Below are 20099 nucleotides of genomic sequence, written 5' to 3' on the forward strand. Positions count from 1 at the left end.
GACCTCCTTTGTAAAGTGCTTTGATATCTATTACTGAAAAGTGCAGTGTAAGACCTAGAGAATGAAGGGCTAAATTCTGCACGCTGTTACAATAAGTAATAATAAAACCGCTCTACATCTCCTGAATTGCTGTTGCATGGGACTTAGGCAAGAAATACAAGCCTGTTTCCTGACTGCATTATGAGAGTGGCTTTCTCCTGGAGCTGCTATGGCAGAACTAAGGCTTCTATGCATTGTCCTTTGTAACGGTTACATGGATTGCAAAAGCAGGCAAGTAGGCTGCTGAGTTAGTGTGATAGATGGTGCCTGGGTGAGGGCCAGGAATGCCTGTGTCAGCAGATGGGATAGAAAAAGGTTCTCTTTGAAGGGGGCTGGCAGTTCCTAAAAGATGTAATAATACCAGAGGCTCAAAAACAAGCTATTCTGATGCAGGGGAAAGATAAGAGCCACAGGACGGGTACCCAAAGTCGTCAGTTACGTCTAAAAATGGAGGGCCAGCTGTGTTCTAGCAGCAGCTGCCATATCTGCTTTTCACAGCGAAGCACGTTTTCAAGACTGTTTAATGCCCCAGTAAGGCTCGGTGAGTTTTGCACTTTCCCTCACACAGATGGGGCAAAATCAGGCACAATTTACAAAGGTAGGACGAGGAGCCACACCTCAGTTCTTGGCCATACTGCCCATTTTTGGGGGTGGGATGGGGGAATCCTCCCTGCATCCCCCACAAGTAGAAAGGAATCCAGATGCAGCAGAGCCAGTGTGATGCCACTGATCAGGGTAGAGGAGGGGCATGTGGAGAATGCACAGTATGCTCTGAAACAATCCAGGTGGGAACTTCCAGCCCAGCCCCTGTAGGCTCAGGAAAGCTCCCTGAACACAGAGCTAGCAGCCATTGCATCTGCAAAGCACAGCTGCTCTCAATCCATGAGTGGGGTGATGAGAAAGGATTCCTTCAAACCCCACTGAAGTCCAGCCCGCACTGTGCGCAATGAACAGAGTACGTGTATTTTGCCTGAGGCTTAGCCTGGTTGTAAAGGATTCAGGGTGGAGAGAGTGCCACATAGCTTTGATTCAGAGAGGATTTCTTGGCCAGCAGTACTTACTATGATCCCGTCACTCATGAAGAGGACAAGAGCCCCAGCGACGTGGACTGCGAAGTAGGAGTAAGGAGCTCCTCTGAAGTTTTTGCTTTGGCAGCAGCTAAATAGGTCATCATGCGCTGGGTTAAAAAAAAAGAATTCAAAGCAAATGTAAGTGGAGCTCCCAACTAGCTGCTCGCCCTACCACTCACAATGGGGATTTGTTCTGTCACCTGCCCCTGGACAAATGGAGAACAAACATACAGCTCTGTTCTGGGTTGCGTACGAGCTGGAACACTGATAAGAGGTTATCAGTATGCTATGCTATGCTATGCAGAGGTGCCCACGTGAAATCTTGCCATAGCACATGCCATCTAGGGAGCAGGTAGCGTCACCTCAAAGCTCTCGGAAGCTGAGGAGGATGGACTTGGGGAGCACTAGCCTGGCTGATGATTTAGAAAATCTGGGTTCAAGTCCAGCTCAGCCATGGATTTATTATTCTTATTATTTACATTGCGGTAGCTCGTTGAGGTCCTGCCCGAAATCAAGGCTCCATTGTGCGGGGCATTGTACACAGCGAGAGAAAATCCCTGTCCCAAGAGCTGACAGGCTGAGGATGGGTCTACACTGCAATCAGTGTTAGTACAAACCCAGGGTCCTCGGCGGGGTCATGCTGCTGCAACTTCACTGCTATTGATAGACGAAAGCTAGCTCAGTATGTCCACATGGGCTGCAGTCACCACTCTGATCGCATTGGAGAGAGGCCCTGGACCCCATGCCCTGATGCCTCTGGGACCAAATCCCTGAGTCTCGCTAGTCCTCAGTAAAATGGGGATAACAACCCTTGGTCTATGCAGACTGTAAGTTATTTGGGGCAAGGTATGTATCTATACAGTAGGGCCATGATCTTGGCTGGGACTAATGCTGCACAAAGAATAAATGGGGGGGTGGAGTGAAAAAACTATGGTAGCTTTCAATAAAGTTAATGAAGTGCTTGGCACATTGAGTGTATTTTTCGTCTACAACACAGTTTATAAGGTAGTAACTATCCCGCCTTGTGTGTGTGTGTGGGGAATGGCATGACGGGGAAGTGAAAGGATTTGCCCGAGGTCACAAAAGGAATTAGCATCATTATATATGGGGCTCGATTCTCTCCTGCCTGGCATCTTGTGTCGTCATTTACTCCAGCCTAGAGGGCACATGTGTAAGACAAAATCAGAACAGGAAGGGACCTCGGGAGGTCATCTAGTCCAGTCCCCTGCACTGTTGTGACCATGCTGAGTTAGAACAAGAGCTGGTTAAAAGATAAAACTTGGGTTTACCAATAAATAAAATCAATTTTGTTTCGATTTCAGGGCATCTGACTTGGACTTTCCGCCCTCCGCCCCCTTTAAAAAAATATCGGAGGGGGGGGTGATTTTATTGAAACACGATCACAAAGCAGGTTTTTGGCAAGTGAAAAATGTCACTAACCAGACACATTTCAGTTGCCAAAAACCTGCTGTTCGTTAAATGAAAATTTGGTAGCCATTTGGGGTTTAAAAAAAAAATTGAAAAAAAGTAGAATTTTCTGTGCAAAATTTCTTTTTTGGAAAATCAGACATTTTTCCACAAAAAAAACCTTTTGACTCAAAAGTTTCAGCCAGCGCTAGTGAGTCATGCTTCACCTGCACTTTTGCACTGGTATAAATGACAACACAAGGTGCAGGACAATAGAGAATCAGGCCCATTCTTTCTACTGTACGAGTGCCTAAAGACCCCAGTCCCGGATCAGGGCTCCATTGTGCAAACACAGACAAACACTACCAAGACTGACTGCCCCAAAGAGCTCAATTAGACAATACCTGAGAGGTGGACAGACCAACAAACTGTGGGGAGGACAAGATAACACAGATAGCTGCATCTGAATAAATTTACACCGAACAGTGGCCTCAAAAGTCATTTAAGATTAGCCGCTAGGAATCCCTGGCCATCCATCCTGTGCTTTGACCACATTTCTCATTAGTACAAATCTCTAGACAGGGTAAAAGATTAGCGTTAAGGTGCACACAGCTTTGGACCCTGTGCTACGTCTACACAAGTACTTAATATACTACACCGGCAAAGCTCACCAAGTGTGGACACGGATTATACGAGCAGCTGTGCTTTTGCCAGCATAGTTGATGTCACCGAGTCTACAGTAGGGATTTTACCAGGACAGCTCTGTTGGTCAGGAATCACATCTCTGCATACCCCTGACTGACAAATGGAAGCCACCGGAAGTCTGTAGCATAGATGTGGTCACGCATCCACTTCCCTCTCTGCAGTACCTCCTCTCTCCCTGCCCCTAATTCTCTCTGTCTAAAAGACTCACCTTTACTTCATTGTAAAGAAAGAAGTGTCTTTACCTGTGTTATGAAGGCCAGGTCTACCCTGTAGACCTCTGTCAGGCTAGCTGTTGGTCAAGGTGTGCCCCTGACCAACAGCTATGCCAGCAGCAGTCCCTAGTGTAAATGCAGTTCTGTTGGCAAAGCTGGACTTCTATGGATATTGCTTATTCCGCTCAGAGGGGTGGTTTTACTGCACCTATCAATTGTAGCTTGCCAGTATAGCTGCATACACAACCAGGAGTGCTTTTTTGGTATAGCATACCCGTATTTCTAACCCATAAAGTGCTCCGAATATAGACATGGCCTAGCTTTAACGTAGATACTGAAACAAAGCATTTTAAAATACCCATTCACTTACCACTAGTTATCCCAATGGTTAAATATACTTGGCATTTGTTTCTCTCAGCTTGGTAAAGAATCAGTTACGTGTGTTTGGTTTGCTGCAGCAGCTTTTGGGATGCACACAATGCAAAGGAGCCCCCACATTCATTTAAGAACAGCTGAATTTAAGCAAAATCAAGGAAATAATTTCTTTTGGTCTTGGGTTTTATATAAGCTTGCTTCCTACAAAGTCAAAATTCAGGACCAAACAGGTGAAATTCCTTTGGTTGCTTTACCCCCTATCTCGTGAGAATGGCTCAGAAAGAAACAGAAATCCAGCCGAGAGGAGTTTGTTTCAAACTCAGCAAACAACAACAACAAAAGAAATAGAGTTCAATGTTCGAAAGAGCTTATGTGATTTAGCAGCCCAAGTCTCCTTTCCAAAAGTGAGGGAGGCACTTAGTAATATGGGATAGTTATGTAGTCACATTGCTTAATGCACCACCAGAAGGTGGCCAGGTACTACTGTCTGGGCATAGTATAAAAGCTTAGAGAGCAGTACAGTGTCATTGAAAATGGCTGGGGCTCCTAAATCACTTGGGTGCTCTTGAAAGTTTTGCCCTTAGTCACGAGGGCCCTTGCCTTCAATTCAGTGGCCAAACCCCCCTTGACTTCCATGCCACAGGTTCGGGGCCTAAGTTGCTTAGGCTCTCAGACATCTTACCCATAGTCTAGCGCTCTACCTACAGGGCTGGCATTGCACTCCCGCAGCTCAAGCAGTGAACAGAGGAGTCAGGAAACTATTCACAGCTCTGCAACCCACCGGCTGTGTGGCCTCAGGTGAGTCACTTCACCACTTTCAGTGCCTCTGCTCCCCCTCCCACTCGCTGTCTGTCTTGTCTCTTTCAGGCAGAGACTGACTCTCTGGGTGAGTACAGGGCCTAGCATGATGATCCTGGTTAGGGCTTTTAGATGCTACCATAATATAAACAATAATAAAATCTGCAGTCCTGTTTTGGGCAAAACTCACGTGCAGGAATAGGTGCATTGGGCAGTAATTCAATGCCCGATGGACCTGCTGGCCAAGCCAGACAGTTTAAAGGGAAAGCCAGTCCCCAGCCAAGCCCAATCCCCCCAACCTGGATCTGTGACCCAAAATGCAGGTCAAGCCACTAGAGTAGAACACCACAAAGGAAATCCACAAGAACATGCAGGGCTGAGCACATAGTTTTTCTGCACACCCCAGCGATAGCAACAGACTAGGTTCACCACTGCCCGCAGGATGCCTGCTGATATGAATGGGAGCTATGGGCGATCGGGGCCCCTTTGCAGGTGTTACACTGGCTTGACTTTTCCATGGCACCTTCCCACCTGCAGAGGTTCAGTTTGAGCCCATCCCGTGTCCCCTTCTTGGAAACCACATTCCTTAGGGGGAAGGGGCTGTAGTCATCTCACCTCTGTCTGGCGGGGCTCTCTGCAACGCGACGGAATGATTCTCCTTCTCGGCTGGCTGCGTTTCCATTGCCAGTTCGTCTGCAGACAGCAGCGGGCGGCGCCCGTTATTGAAACAGGGCACCAGCCTTTCCTTGTAGAGCAGGAAGAACACCGCGATGGGGACTGGCAGCTGGTGGAGCAATGGGAAAAGGCAGGTCAGCCAGCCTGGGTTTATTCTCCCTCTGACTCAAATGTCCCCTGCCCAATCTCCAGATTTGTTCCTCCAGGGGCAGGAGCTGCTCCCGCCTAGGGGGGTTATGGTGTTGGACTCAACTTCCAAAGGGCATGAGCTTGTGTGAATTTGAAGCAAGCCTAGTGGGTGTAAGCGTCCTCGAAGCTGCAGGTAGCAGAGCAAAGACCCTTGGCTAGCATATACCCCACCTTCCCTCTGTCCCAACCAACTGGGGAATGAAGGAAGGGCTGGAGGGCTCGGGGGGCTGGCAGTGAGAGAAGGAGGCTGTCACTTGCCACCTGGCAGGTTGGGGGTGAACGAAGAACTGGCTGACAAATGTCAAGTTTTTCAGCAGCATTTCAAAAGCTGAAATACTTCAGTTGTGAAATGCAGCAGCAGTGCCTCAGGCTCCCACCAGGGAGCCCAGCCCAGTGAGGGCTCCATTCCTCAGGGTGCGCCATGGTCTCACCTCTTAGTGAGAGGAGGCCGAGCATTGTGGCCAAGGTGCATCATGGGGGGTGAAGTCCAGCTGGGGAGCCCAGCTCATAGAAGGGAATGGGAAGATGAAGGCTCCTGAAATACAAATCCCATGAAGCACCGCGGCAGCATTTCACAACTGAAATACTTTGGTTCCTGGGAATTATGGTTTTGATGAAAAATATCCAAGTTCTCCTGTGGAAAGCAGACAGTTTGCACACAAAGTGTTGTTCAGACAAAGAGCCAGTTTGGACGGGACCTCTGCAGCCAGCCCTCATTGTTAGCACTCAGTGGCTAACTAGTGTCTGGCATCAGATGAGTTTGTGAGTCTCCACCCAGTGCCCACATCACAAGGATCGTGGCACTCCCACAACAAGCTTTCACTGGCCTCCTCTTTGGCAGCCTCAGCTGAAAGACCATGGCCTGAATGGAGACTGAGCTGCCCCTCTTTGCGTTTTTATACTGCAGTGTCACCTAGAAGCTCCCACTGAATTCAGAGTCTCCCTTGTGCCGGGGGCCGTCAAAGACAGTCACTGCTGCAAAGAGCTCACTAACTTTAGTCCTTCCCGGACAGAGCTGCAGCTCACTGGTGAACAGTCTCCGGGCTGTCATTGTGCAAACACACATTGGTGCTATGCCACCTGGCACTTCCCTGCAGCATCAGTCCAAGGTCACGGCTTAGGTTGGGCTTCTCACACCCACGACTCAGTGGTGCCTTTAGACCCACAGGGATTTATTCCTTTTTGTTTGAAGGGAAAATAAAGGGAATTAAGTAAAGTCACGTCCCCTCCTTCACCGCTTAATTGAAGTCCTGTTTATTCTGTGACAAACCAAGGGAGAAAGCCAGGAAATCCATAAGTTACGGCTCACACTCTGTCCCAGTTCTGGCTACTTGGTTTTGTTTTCTACACATCTGTGAGCAAGTGTGAGCGCTAACGCTGAATTTCCTGGTTTTTGTTGGCTCAGGGTGTTATTTAAACGTATGGAGGATTTCTCTCCCCTCCACCCCACCCGCTCCCCGCACTGAATTCATTTACGAGGACTCCATTGTTCTAGGAACAATGGGAATGGGAACAATTAGTTCAGTCCCATGGAAGAAAAATGTATTCACTTGATAGTTCTAATCCTTCCGGAGGTCAGGACCATATTTTAATTGCGGATTTGCCACAATAATAAAATACCAGTTTAGCAGACCTTGCAGACATTCTCACCATGTATTTACACAGCACCTGCCAGCCTAAAGGATCCAAAGTGTGTGTGAATAAAAGGGAGGCCACTGTGGGTAAGGTACTAGACTGAGTGTCAAGAATCCAGGGTGCAAACACTCCCTGTGTGACCTTGGACAAGTCATTTGACCTCTCTGGGCATCAGGGCCCATCCGTGAAACAGGGATAATAATCGCCCTCTCTCTTCAGAGCAGGGACTGTCTCATTATGTGTATGTATAGCCCATAGCAGAATGGGGCCTTACCTTAATACAAATAATACCATGTGTACCTTACTCACACACACCAGAATTAGCAGTGGGCCTAAACCAAACCCAAGAACTGTGTAACAAACATTCAGAGCCCTCTCTGATACCACCCACAGTCAGATTATCACCCACCACCACAGCGCAGCCACCTCTGGAGTGAAACATGGCAGCCAACTACATGCAACAAAGTGAATCAGAATGGCACATCAGCTGCTCAGTCGCGAGCTGCTTCATTCATGAAGATGGATGGGGTTTCTCTACAGCCAGATTGGATCAGGATATCAGGTCATTCAAATCTGCTACCCTGACTCCAGCAGTGGCCAAGACCGGATGCTTCTCTAGAAGGCCACCATGGCCAGCTGCGCAGTGCAGAGCAAGAGAGAGATCAGTTGAGCTTCCAAGTCCTGAGATGAGGCTACCCTAACTCTAGGATGTATGAGTACCACTGACCGAGCACATACATACACATCAGTCCCATCCTGGTACTCAAGCAATCCAATGTTCCCAACAGCGAAGTGTCAGGAGATGTTTAATTCCTCCAGGAGAAGGTCGTAGTCTCCGCATACATTTGGTTTAATGCACAAAACGTATTCGTTCTTTGCCTTTCTGCAGCACCTTTGGTGCAAGCTGCTCAAAGAGCTTTGCGGGCATTAGCTGTTCAAGTCTGACAACAGTCTGGTGCAGCGGACAGGACACAGACCTGGGAATCAGGTTCCAGTCCCAGCTCCACTAGTGACTAATCAAGTGACTTTGGGCAAGTCTCTTAGTTTCTCTGTGCCTCAGATTATCCCCATTTGGGAGCATGGCACGGATCACTGTAAAGCACTTTGAGACCTCTGGATGAGAAGCGCTTCCTAAGTGCCACGTATTATTAGTATTATTGTAACCCTCATACGAGGAAGGTAAAGATCATCTTCATTTCACAGGTGAGAGGAAACTGAGGCACAGGGCGAATAAGTGACTCGCCGCAGATCACACAGCAAGTTGGTGCCTGGGGCAAGAATAGAACCCAGGAGTCTTGAGTCCCGGTCTCCTGCTGTAGCCATTAGACACACCATTCCCTCTCACATATTAGAAAATACAGGGTGAAATCCTGGCCCCGCTGAAATCAATGGGATTACACCCACCACAGCAAACAGCTACTGATGGGAAAGGCCCTGCTGAAGCATGGATTGATTCCTAGCCTTGTGCCGGAAGTCAGGACACCGGTGTGCCCGGCTGCCGCTGAGATTGGGCATTTGAAGCGGAAGGAGCAATCGGAAAGGGGCTCTGTGCAGACAATGGGGGAACCAAGAGAGCAGGCTCCCGATCCCCAGAGGCGGCTCTGATCTTAAACCAGCTCCTGGCCTGTTGGATAACAGCCTGGGGCAACGTCCAGGCAGTGTGGGAGAGGCTTATGTCACTCAAACCAGCAGAGGGCGAGTGCATGGGGTGGGGAGTCAGCCAATCGAAGCAGCTCGTTGGTCAGATGAGCAAACAGAGATCACCACGCTAGCTTTGCAAGGGAATGTTTCACTAAGCAAGGAGCCAAACTCACCCCTGGCACAAAGTGCCTGACTTTAGTGGAGTCACACAAGGGGACAAACTGGTCCCTAAGGCTTTACCCTGGGATTTCTTATTAGTTACTCGCACCTTCTGGAGCGTGCTTATGCTGCTTGCCTGATCCAGCCAAGTGTCTTATAGAGCCAGCTGCCCTCTGTCCTCCTTTGATATTTCCCTATGTTCCACCAGAAAAGGGCAAACAGCGAGGAGCGGCGTTGGCTCACGGATGTGATTTGTTTGCCAAGATATATGGGGCAGGGCCGAGGCGTTTATTACAGGAACTTGCTCCTTGGAGAGGCTTGGTTTTCTTAGGCTAACACACTGGTCACCTGGGCTGCTTGGCACATGGTTTAATGAGACTTCCTTATACCCTGCAGCGATCCTAAACAGAACTATAAAGGAACAGACAGCAGACACAGGCGTTACATGGCTAACTGCCCCACCCCCGGGGCTGGAGATGCACCCCCATGGATGTGGTAACACTCATTGAAAGGATAACCTTTTCAAGGCTCAGTCTACCTTTGGAAAGGCTCCTGCTTCCCCAAGCAGCTAGCAGAGCCAGCCATTCGGGGTACAGCCAGGCAATGAAAGTTGGTCCTGGCTCATTCTTCCATGGGGTAATCCTAAGACTTCAGCAGCAATGAATTTGGCCCAGAGTTTTTTTCAGCTTAGCCTCTTGCTGGGAAATGCTGGTGGGTTGCATTGCTAAGGAAGCAGTCAGAATCTCTCTCCTGATCTTGCTGTTTTGCATCAGCTCTCAATAAACTCAGGTGTTATTCCTCTCTCCTGGTCTCTCTTAGGGACTTCTTATAGCCCACATCACCAAAATATGTGAGTGTATCACAATCTTTGCTCTATTTATCCTCACAACACCCCTGGACAGTAGGCACTGCTACTGTTCTCATTTTAGACATGGGGAATTAGGCACAAAGAGACTAAGTAACTTGCCCAAGGACACTCAGTTCGTAGTGGAACAGGGAACTGAACCCAGCTCTTCTGAGTCCCAGGGTAGAACCCAATCATTGGACCAAACTTCCCCTCAATTTGTCTCAACTGGCTCTTTATTCAAAACTCAATAAATTGGTTGATCAAGGCAGCAAATGCAGTTATAATCATAGCTCTCTTCCATCTCTAGATTCTATTTCAGCCAATCTCCCTCCCGGAGCACGGATTACCCCCAGCCTTCTTCTTAAGAACCCGAGCAAAGGAGCTTCCACCAGTTCCTTTGGGATAATTACCCCACAGACAAACAGATCCCACCCTCAGGAACTTGCACTGCCAACGCGGGAATGGAGTTTCCATTCTGCGGAGAACCCTGATGCGTTGAATCTTGCTTTTGTTCAAATCAGAACGAAAAGCTGAAATGTCAACATCTCCTGCAAAATGAAGGTTCTGAACATTTTTGATTGAAAACCATCGAAACACTTTGGTAATGTTGAATCATTTTGCTTTGATAAGACACAAATGTTTCGTTTTTGATCATTTCAAAACATAACACAAAATATTGGGTAATACAATAAACAGGAATATTAGGGTTTTAATATCATATAAAAGTTGAAACAAGAAAGTCACAACAATTCATTTTGACTTTTTCCTATAGGAAATGGTGTCACATTAAGACACATTCCCCCCAAAATGTTTAGATTTTGACAAAACTGCATTTTTCAATGGAAAATAGCCAAAAGTTTTTCGGCCACCTCTAAAGCCTACTTCATTTCATCCCCTTGTTCCCAATTTCATTGTACTAATTAGTTTCTCTCTCTTTCCTTGATGTTTACACCATTCAAACAGGGGTGGTGTGATCACCCCTTTTCCAAGCTACATATATTAACCTGATTAAAGTTTGATTCTTTCCATCTAAAAAGATTTTCAGCATGTTTGGTGGCAAGGCAGGGATGCATAAAGAGAAGAACTTGCTTTGGGAACTCCGGAATGCAAAATTCCTAAAGTATTTGAGATCTGGATTTATCTCCCTTCATCAGGGATAAAAACTTCATTGAAGAGAGAAGTGGAAACTATAAAGTTTCCCTATATGAGGCTAGTATCTCCTCCCACCTTCTGCCTTCAATCTAACCAGATCCCTTCCAGCTATTTGCCCAGATTATGCCCGTATTTTCTCTGAAATGTGGCAGAGACCGTGCCAATCCCAATCTCACACTGCTCTTGTTAAACTAGAATTACTGGTTTGGATTATATAATTCAACAGGAAGGCCAAATTTCGTCCCTGTGCCATAGGACAACTAGGGAAAGAGAATAAGGACGCTACTTTGGCAGGAGACAAACACACACCCCAAGAAGTTTACAGAAGTTGTGCCCTGCTTCCCAGCTTTCCTTCACATTTGTTACCAATGTCTCATGCCACATAAAGGACTAAGTTTCAAAGAGGGCTTCACTAAATGGGCCTCCAGTGGACATCATTCCGTTTTTGCATCCACAATTTTTCAAGCCCAAGTCTGCATGTTTGAAAACCCCACCCTGATGGAAGTGCAAACTGGATTTGTGCTTGTGAGTCAACTAGTTACACACCACACTTCTTCCTTGGTGTGCACAAATGTGGTTTCTGAGGGTATGCCCATACGGCAATCACAGGATGTGACGGCAGCTCAAATAGACATACCCACGCTGGCTTTAATCTACCTAGCTCTGCTCTGGTATCACAGTAACGAAGCAGGGGCTAGCCCTGGGATTCAGGGCTAGCCCCTGGGTTATCCAGGGCTTCAGGTGGGTTTACACAGCCCATGCTGAAGTGTGTGCTGCTGCAGCTTCATTGCTCCGTGACCCGAGCTAACTTCATGCAGGTCTCCTCGAGCTGCAGTCCCACGCTGTGATTGCAGTAGAGACACCCCGAGTTTGCATGCACAAAAACCAGGATGCAAAGAAAATGGTGAATACAATTCTAGAGGCCATTTCGGAACATCTGAACCGAGACATCGTTTGGGGCCCAGTCCTGCTCCTCATGAAATCAACAGTAAAGCTCCCATTGACTTCGCTGGGAACAGGATCGGGCCCCAACAAAAACTAACCCATCAAGCACTGCCTCTGCACTTCAAAGCCTACATTAACTGCAGACTTTACTCGGATGATCAGGGATGATTGCTAAAATAGAGAGGACACCTCCCGCCACAGCAGACCCAGAGTTAGAGGTAAGTAACACTGGATTCTCACCCGAAGGAGGCTGCACCTCGTTGAGTTCTTCTGCAATGACATTCTCGCTTTGTACCATTTGCTTCACTGATGCAATGAGAAGTGCATCAAACAGGCTGCCTGGACCCCAGCCTAATGAACACCAGCTGTGAGATGCACTTGAGCTGTGTTTTGGTTTATAAGCACATGGACAGATCAAGATGGTTTGAAGACACCTGTTCCCCTGCCTAGCACAGCATGTATGTACTGGAACCACGGGCTGCTCCCCGCTTCAGTCTGGGGCTGGGAGAGGGAATGGGATGGGATCTTAGACAGCTTGGCTAGGTGGGCAGCCGCGGTCAATGCTCTGGGAGAGCAGGACTGTCCTGGAAAGCACATGGAAATAATAGAGATAAATAAAATGAACTGAATTCATCCACCACTCATGGCTGTGCTTTGAGATCTTTCGAGGGATGGTGCCACAGGGATGCAGAGAATTATCATCACTCTCTCTCTCTCTCTCCTGGAATTTCTCTGGCCCCACCACCATGCTATCCAAACACCTTACAATCGTTAATGAACGCATCCTCACAACCTCTCCTCATAGGCAGGGCCATTCCCCCCATTAAAAAGGAGGGCCTGAGGCACACGCAGCTGAAGTGACTCACCCAAGGCCACACAGTCAGACTGTGGCAAAGCCTGGAACGGAACCCAGAACACCCGAGTCCCAGTCAAGTGCCTTAACCACAAGGTCTCCTCTCTTTTGGCGCACTCCATCCAGCCCTATGGATTACCTGCACTGCTTGCTACTGAGCCCTGGGGTCAGAGCCTGCTTTGGACAGCTGAGCTCAGATGGGTTGCAGAGCAGGCAGACAGGAAGTGCTCATCTGCTTGATCAGCATCATTTACTGACTCTCTTGCGGCTAGCACCTCCAGGGAGGGCACTCAGCCCCAGCGGGAGGATGAGGCCGTCAGCTTTGGCGGTCTACGAGAAGAGGGTACGTCAGGGGTATCAGAACAGAGTGGGTGGAGGAAAACATGAGCCCCTTACCCAGGCAGGCCATTGGGCTTGAGACCAGCGGTACAGAAGGAGAGATCTAGTTGCCTGGTGAGAAGAGTGCGAGACACCCCTTTGTTTCACCAGCAAAAGCTGGTGTGTACATGGCGTCAGCCAACTGAGCGCATTTCCTGCAAGTGTATTCCAGCTGTAACTCAAGTGCGGCTCGCTGCCCGAGAAGGGGCAGACGGAGAGACACATGTCTGGGACTCACTGCTGCATGTGAAGATTAACATTCCCTCTCTGAGCACTACTTGGAAACATCACACTGACCCATTCTGCCGAAATACCGACAGGTGGGGAGTTAAGGCATTGTGACTCAGTAGATCTGGGTCCTGCCTCTGCCACAGACTCCCTGTGGGGCCTCAGCCAAATCACTTTAACACTCTGTGCCTCAGTTCTCCACTGGTCACACAGGGATACTACTGCTCCCTGTCTCCTACCTGTGCTGGGCTACTTGGACTGCAAGCTACTCAGGGCAGGGACTGTCTCTCACAATACACCTTGCACAGCCTGATCTCAGCTGGGGCCTGGAGGTGCTACACAAAACAATCGTAATGTCAGAATGTTTCCAGCCCCAGTTGGTGACAAGGCAAAGCCGTGTCATTCTAGATACCATCTTGTCTTCTCTCATTTCAGTTCAGGTGCCATTTTCAGCAGCTGATCTCTGACAAACTGGGCATTACTGCTTCATGCCATTGGAAAGCCAAGATCCTCAGCGCCAAGAGAGTATAGCGCAGTGGATGCTAGCTGTACAGACTCTCAAGACGATGACCCCTTAATATCCATTTGAATTGAAGTAGGGGGGGAAGCCCTCAGGCAGTCTGAAAGGGTAAGCCCAGGTCAGAGATCGTACAACTTGTCAAGGCCAGAATAACGCGACATCCACTGATGGAGAGCTGGGCTCTCAGCTTCCTTGCAACTTACAACACTTGTCTCCCCGTGGACGTTTGCAAGACACCAAACCCACTAATCCTTTCACTGATCTCTAGGAACGGTCTCCTGGCACCAGACCACATGTGAATCTAACCAATCCCAGTCCTCAGGACAGGAAGTGAAGACTATTGAATCCAAAAGAGGGGTTGCGGGGGAGGGGAGTGGGGGAGGCAGGAGGCAGGTCCCTAGGTTGGTCGCTGGCCAGGACACTGGGGCTAAAACCTCTACTCTTGCAAACAGTGCGAGATAGAAAAATGCCACCTATTGAACCATTAACACAGCTTCCCACTGCACCCTCCCTGCTCCTTCCAGGTCTCCCATTCAAGCACTGCCCTGCCCTGGCCCTGCTGAACTCTGGGTCTCGGCATCAGGTGGGAAGAACAGGATTTATTGTTTCACATTCTGCATCACACTCCCCTTCAGGGCAAACGCGCAGCTCCCCCCTCATGGCCGCACATCAGTGACGAGCGGGAAGTCTGGCTGCACCACAGGCTGATGATCAACAGCTGGTCCGGGCCACCCCAGGAACGTGCCGCAGGGGACAGCCTGGCACATGAGGACCAGACGGCTGAGTGAGCGAGAGGAGCTGGGCTGGGCTGACAGCGGATTCCTTGCTGCCCATCTCCCAGGGAAAAGGCCCAGGCTGGGCATGTGGGAGGTTTACACCAGAAGAGCCTTGAGGGCATGGAAGGGCCCAGGATCCTAAGCCATCCAGGTTTCCCAGATAGCTGCTGGGAAACACCACAGCAACCCTATTAAACCTTTGCCCTGCATGGGGTGAGCAGGGACGGGGGCGGGTAGTGGAGGGGCCCTCACACAGAGGTTCCAATGTCCGGCGCAAATTGGAAAGCTCCGAGGGGGGCTGCCGGCAGGAATCCTACTTCCCTGTCTGAACATTCACCAACCGCAGTCACCCGTGCCGGATGGCTGAGCTGCCAGTGCGACCTTTGCAGTGATCTCCACCCCCAACCTGGGGGCCCTGTATGGCTGCGGGATGAGAGGGGAGAGCTGGGAACTGGACTGGATTCCAGTGCTGGGGCAATGACCACTCAGGGGATCTAGTTCCTGGCGGGGGCATGGAGCGGCTCCCCGCATCTCACTGCCTGTTAGATTCCAGGTCAGGATGCAATGGGACGGGGACAGGGCCTTAAAGTCACCATCCCACAAAGCATTAACCCTCACAGTTTAGTGCTGGCCCTCAATTGTACAGTAAAATCACAAAGGAACTGAGTCCCTATGGCCCAGTCTTGGGCCTCAGTAACTCAGCTAGGCCCTGGAGAGCTCCCTATGAGAAAAGAGGGTGTGAATTCTTCTCCTGCCTACTTATTCCCAGGCCACGGAGCTAATCCACAGCCTCGACTCCAGCCTGGCTGCTGGAGGGACTCTATGGCCCTGGTGCTTCCCGCTGCTGCTTGGAGGCAGGCAAACAGCGGTGCCCAGAGGGAAGCGGGAACAACAAGAGGAAGAGCTAAGGCATGGGACACAGAGGACTCCCGTTGGTCCACCACGCCACGATACTTACGTTGATCAGGGCCATGATCCAGAAAGCATAGGACACGCGCGTCACCACCATCCCTTTCATTGGCAGCTCGTACTGCGACAGGTTGCCGGGATGGTGGGGGACCAACGACTTGCGGATGTGAGGGAGGTTGCTGGTGGCGTTGAGCGTGGAGTTAGACAGGATGCAGTTGGTGTCCGAGAGGAAAGGGTCAGCTATCAGTGGGCTCAGCAGGGCCCCGAACCCCACAAAGAAGTGAAGGGCCTGGAAGAAAGGACAAATGCCAAGAGGTTAATTTTCTGCTCTCCCCTGCAGGGAAGCTGCTGGAACCTCCTCCTGAAAGAACGAGACCCGACAACAGAAATACAGCAAGAGCTGCCGCGTCCCGACAGAACTGCCCCAAGGGGAAGCCAACGCATCTGCCTCACCTGCAGGAAGATGGCCGAGTCCTTCTGGTAGATCTTCACCAGCTGCATGTTGGAGATGGTGTCGATGCATCCCATAGCCAGTCCCGCCACGGCCATGACCACAGCCAGCACCACCACATTGTGGCAGAGAGGGATGATGGCAAAGACCACAGAGATGGCGAGGGACGACGCAAAGAGGGCGACCAGGGACTGAGACAACCTGAGCAGGGAGAGGGGAAACAGAGGGACAGAGTTACCTTGGGGAGAGCCCTGTCCAGCAATGACATCAACCTGCTCACTAGGGACACACCCATAGCTATCCCCTGGCAGTAGCATTCTTAGTCTATTAACAGGCCTGCCCCGTCCCCCGTGCACTCGGAGTCACTTGAGCATGGCACATCAGCCCATGGTGCACGTACCATTCACTACGCTGGCTACGTTACCATTCAGCACATGGTGGGGAAAGGATTATGAGGGATATTCCTTGATCAGACAATGGACATAGGATCCAGCTACGCTGCAGGGAGGCAGGATGTGGCCCTTAGCATGGTTTCCACACATGTTAAGCCCAGACGGGACCATTACAATCACCTAGTCTGACCTCCTGTCCAACACAGGCCACAGAAATATGTCCCATCACTACCCTATCCCTCCAGCCACCCCCATCTCTTGTTAGTCTCAGAGGCACTGTGGACTGAATGCATCATGGACACTTAACTCCTTGCTCCCCTGTAGAGGCCCAGAGGGGGCATATTGGCAGGGAGACTATGGCGCTGACCATGCTGCACCTGCGCTGTGGGCAGTCTCCAGCCCCCAGGACCACCAATCGCACTGATGTCACATTAGGAAAAGCTACATCCATTCCGTTTTTATTTAAACCATGACATGGTGCTCTATTTGCTGCTGCCTGTAGGCCACATATAACCCAGCTAGGGTCCTGGGCACCATAATGTCTGATTTCAACAGCTCATTTATTGCTTTAGTCGTCTCCCCATTTGGCTTGTCTCGTGCCCTAACTTTGGATCTCCGCAAGAACCTGCCTTCTGGGAGTTCAACCCTTCCTCCTTCCTTTCCTGGCTGCACCACCACAGAGCAAGCAGGACGCCCGTCTGAGGCTTTCTTCCAAGCTTTGCCCTGCACACCCAGCCCCAGGCACCACGTTAAAGGTTCTCGTGCCCACATCCCATGATCTCACCCAATGTTTGCATGGAGGGGAGGTGATAACCTTGATCACCATATCAAGGGCTGAAACCTCTTTAATCAGGTGGAATTTACCCAGGTACCTAATGGTTGTAGGATGGCTAGAGGACAGGCTGCAAGCCAGTGGGACGTGCCCTCCGTTCAGGAGGGTTTTGCTCCGCTAGGGCCCCTCTACACCACAAGCGTTATATTGCACATTGTGACCATGAGATGGAGTCAGACTGTACCCAGCCTCGTGTGTATCTGACACGCTGCAGGTCCATTATTTGCTGCAGACTCTCAAATTTCTTTTGAAATTAAAAGTTTCTAGACCGGACAGGTATGAAGAGAGCCTTCCAACCGTGACCTGAGTGTAAATGGTGCAGCAGTGCCAGCCTGAGTCTGCAGACAGCCTGAAACGAGAGCTCCAGGAGTCGTGACCTGCTGTGGTCCTCTCAGTGAGTGTTAATTCTGAAACCTACTGATACCAGGTTCAGTATCAACTGTTTCCATTACTGATCATTTTAACATCATAATACATCTGACCTAACCTCTGCTTAGACTGTAAGAGGCTGAACTGTCTCTTTTCTGTGCTTGGATAGCCCCTAGCACAGTGGGGCCACAGTCCTGACTGGGGCCTCTGGGTTCTACCATAACAAATATTTGCTATTCCTACAATACCTTCCCCAAAGCCCCAGCTACGACCCACCCAGGTGCCAGAAGTTCCATCTTCCCCAGTGGATCCCTTCCTCCATTCACAGTCTGGTTACATCCCCCGTGAGGATCACCTCTACATCACAACAGCAGGACCTGTTCAGTCTTTCCCCTGTAACCAACTGAAAAGGTCCCGAACTCCTACTTCCCTAGGCACTCCCACAGGCGAGTGGTCTGGAAACGCTTAAAGGACCTTAGCATAAGGTGGGCAAGTGCATTGCGTCACAGATCCTGTGGGTAATAAGCCCACTCCCTGCCTTCTGTCCGGACTGCTATGAGCTAAACAGGGAGCAAGGCTGCTCTCACTGTCAGCTGAGAGCCGGCCAGCTCGCTGAGTTAGAGAACCGAGCCCAGGCTGGCATTGCACCGCTGCAAAGCTGCCAAGTCTGAAGGCAGGAAGGAAGGAAGGAAACAGAGACCAGACAGCAAAGCACTGAAAAGACCAAGAGTAGCAAAATGTGAGACTGTAAAACTTCAGCAGAGAACAGCTAGCACAGACAGGTCCCCCTGGAGAGATCGCATCCCAATTAGCACCTCTCCCCACCTTTAGGCACCCACAGCTTTCTGATGGAGCAGGGCTGGTCCCTTTGGCACATGAAAGCATCACTCATTAACCGACCAGAGGGGGGCGTTGCTGGGTGATGCAAGCCACTCCAGTTCTGGCTGGAGACAGAGAGCGGGATCAGCAGTAACAGCCAAGCCCCCCCTCGCACAGGCATGCAAACCATATCGTCTGCATGCACAATCCATTCCCCTCGCTCCCAAGCAACTCGCAGCACAGAGGAAATCCACAGCCACGTCTCCTTGGGGAGCAGCTTGGCTTGGGAGCAGCATCTCTGGGTCACAAGTCACAGCTTCCCCCCACCCCCACCCCGAGCTGCCACTGCCAGGCAGCACAGAGGGACACCTGGGCCATTCGCCACGCCGCAGCTGCAGAGAGGAGACCCGGATCAGAGGGACCCTGGGCCCGTTTCTGGGGGTCGCTGAGGCGAGTGTTTTGGGTCATAGGGGAATAACTTGTGTGTCCTAGCCAACGTGCTGCCCCCTGTCGCTCAACAGGCAAGACTCCCGGCTGGGCAGCAGCTGATCGCCAAGCTCATTTGAATGCTGAGTCTGTAGCTATCTCCCTGCCTTGCCAAGGGCTTTAAGATAAGAGGCTGAAAAGGGCTGTGGAAACCAAAATCCATTCTCCAAAGCAGGTTGCCTAGAGCAGCCGGCCAGGAGCCAGGACATCTGCTATGTAGTCCTGACTGCTATTTGCTGGCGGGCTGGCCTTGGACAGACCCCTTCTCCTCTCTGCACTTCTGTTCCCCCATCTGCAAAATGAGGGTAATTCCTGCCTTACAGAGTGCATGAGGCTGAATAGTTTATAACACACTTTGACATCCTCGGGCAAAACAGACCTAAGTGCAAATTTACTTTCCTACTCTGCTGGATGGCATAAACTTGGTATTCTGGACTCACAGACACATTTTATCTTGGAGCCCAGCTCCATGTATTCAAATTAAAAAACTAATGTAATTGTTTTTGAGGGTCCAACATTTTGCAGGGCACTAACCCAGCCTCTCATGCAGTTTAGCCCTTTTTAAAACCCTGATCCCCATGAGCAAATTCACAAGACAAAGAAAAAACAAACCCCAAAGACATAAGGCCATGGAATAAAACAACAGGCAAATAAGAGAAAGGAGCCACAGAGGTACAAGGCAGCACCCGTGGGGTATGGCAAGAGCCCACTGGGGAAGAGAACTGTAGGGATTAGCAGCCAGTGAATATGAGATGGTAGAAACATGCACCAAGAGATCCCAGAAGTGCCTTTTATGTTCTGCAGTGTTAGCAAAACAACTGCAGAGCTGCCTCGGCTTGGTTAGAGAGTGCATTCATTACTGGAGTTAAACATTAATCGCTAATTATTTCATGTCACTAAAAAGATTTTTTTTTTAAATAGCAAAAATGTGTGCCTCCAGCAACATACCACTAATGATCCCATTGCTTCTTTATACAGCCCCCGGAGCAAGCATCAAGAGAACCCACTTTGCATTGCGCCCATCGACCCCCACATCCCCAACTCTGGCATTAGTGAGTATGAAGGAATTGTTCTCTTCCAGCCACTGAATCCAAAATGAAGTCATTTGCTTTCAGGTAAGTTTGAAGAGTGGACTCCTCAACACCAAAGGTGGGATTTGGACTCCCACTGAAAGGCAGTGTGAGTTGGATGTCTAACCTGTTAGGTTCCTTTGAAAATCTCAGCTCTTTCCCTATAT

The 20099-nt window shown here is 49.9% G+C and overlaps 1 protein-coding gene across 2 annotated transcripts in view; it reads right to left on the bottom strand.

Moving 5' to 3' along the window:
* Nucleotides 1-20099, bottom strand: part of SLC60A1 (solute carrier family 60 member 1) — a 48792-nt gene that overhangs the window by 23303 nt on the left and 5390 nt on the right. For both annotated transcript variants that reach the window (XM_048826373.2, XM_048826372.2), the window contains exons 2-5: nucleotides 15967-16165; nucleotides 15563-15802; nucleotides 5222-5390; nucleotides 1101-1216 (exon numbers count right to left, since the gene is read on the bottom strand). In XM_048826373.2, coding sequence (XP_048682330.1) covers nucleotides 1101-1216; nucleotides 5222-5390; nucleotides 15563-15802; nucleotides 15967-16165 — 724 coding nt within the window. The remainder of the gene's footprint in view (nucleotides 1-1100; nucleotides 1217-5221; nucleotides 5391-15562; nucleotides 15803-15966; nucleotides 16166-20099) is intronic.

The sequence above is a fragment of the Caretta caretta genome, chromosome 21, assembly GCF_965140235.1.
Source record: "Caretta caretta isolate rCarCar2 chromosome 21, rCarCar1.hap1, whole genome shotgun sequence".
Taxonomy (NCBI): domain Eukaryota; kingdom Metazoa; phylum Chordata; order Testudines; family Cheloniidae; genus Caretta; species Caretta caretta.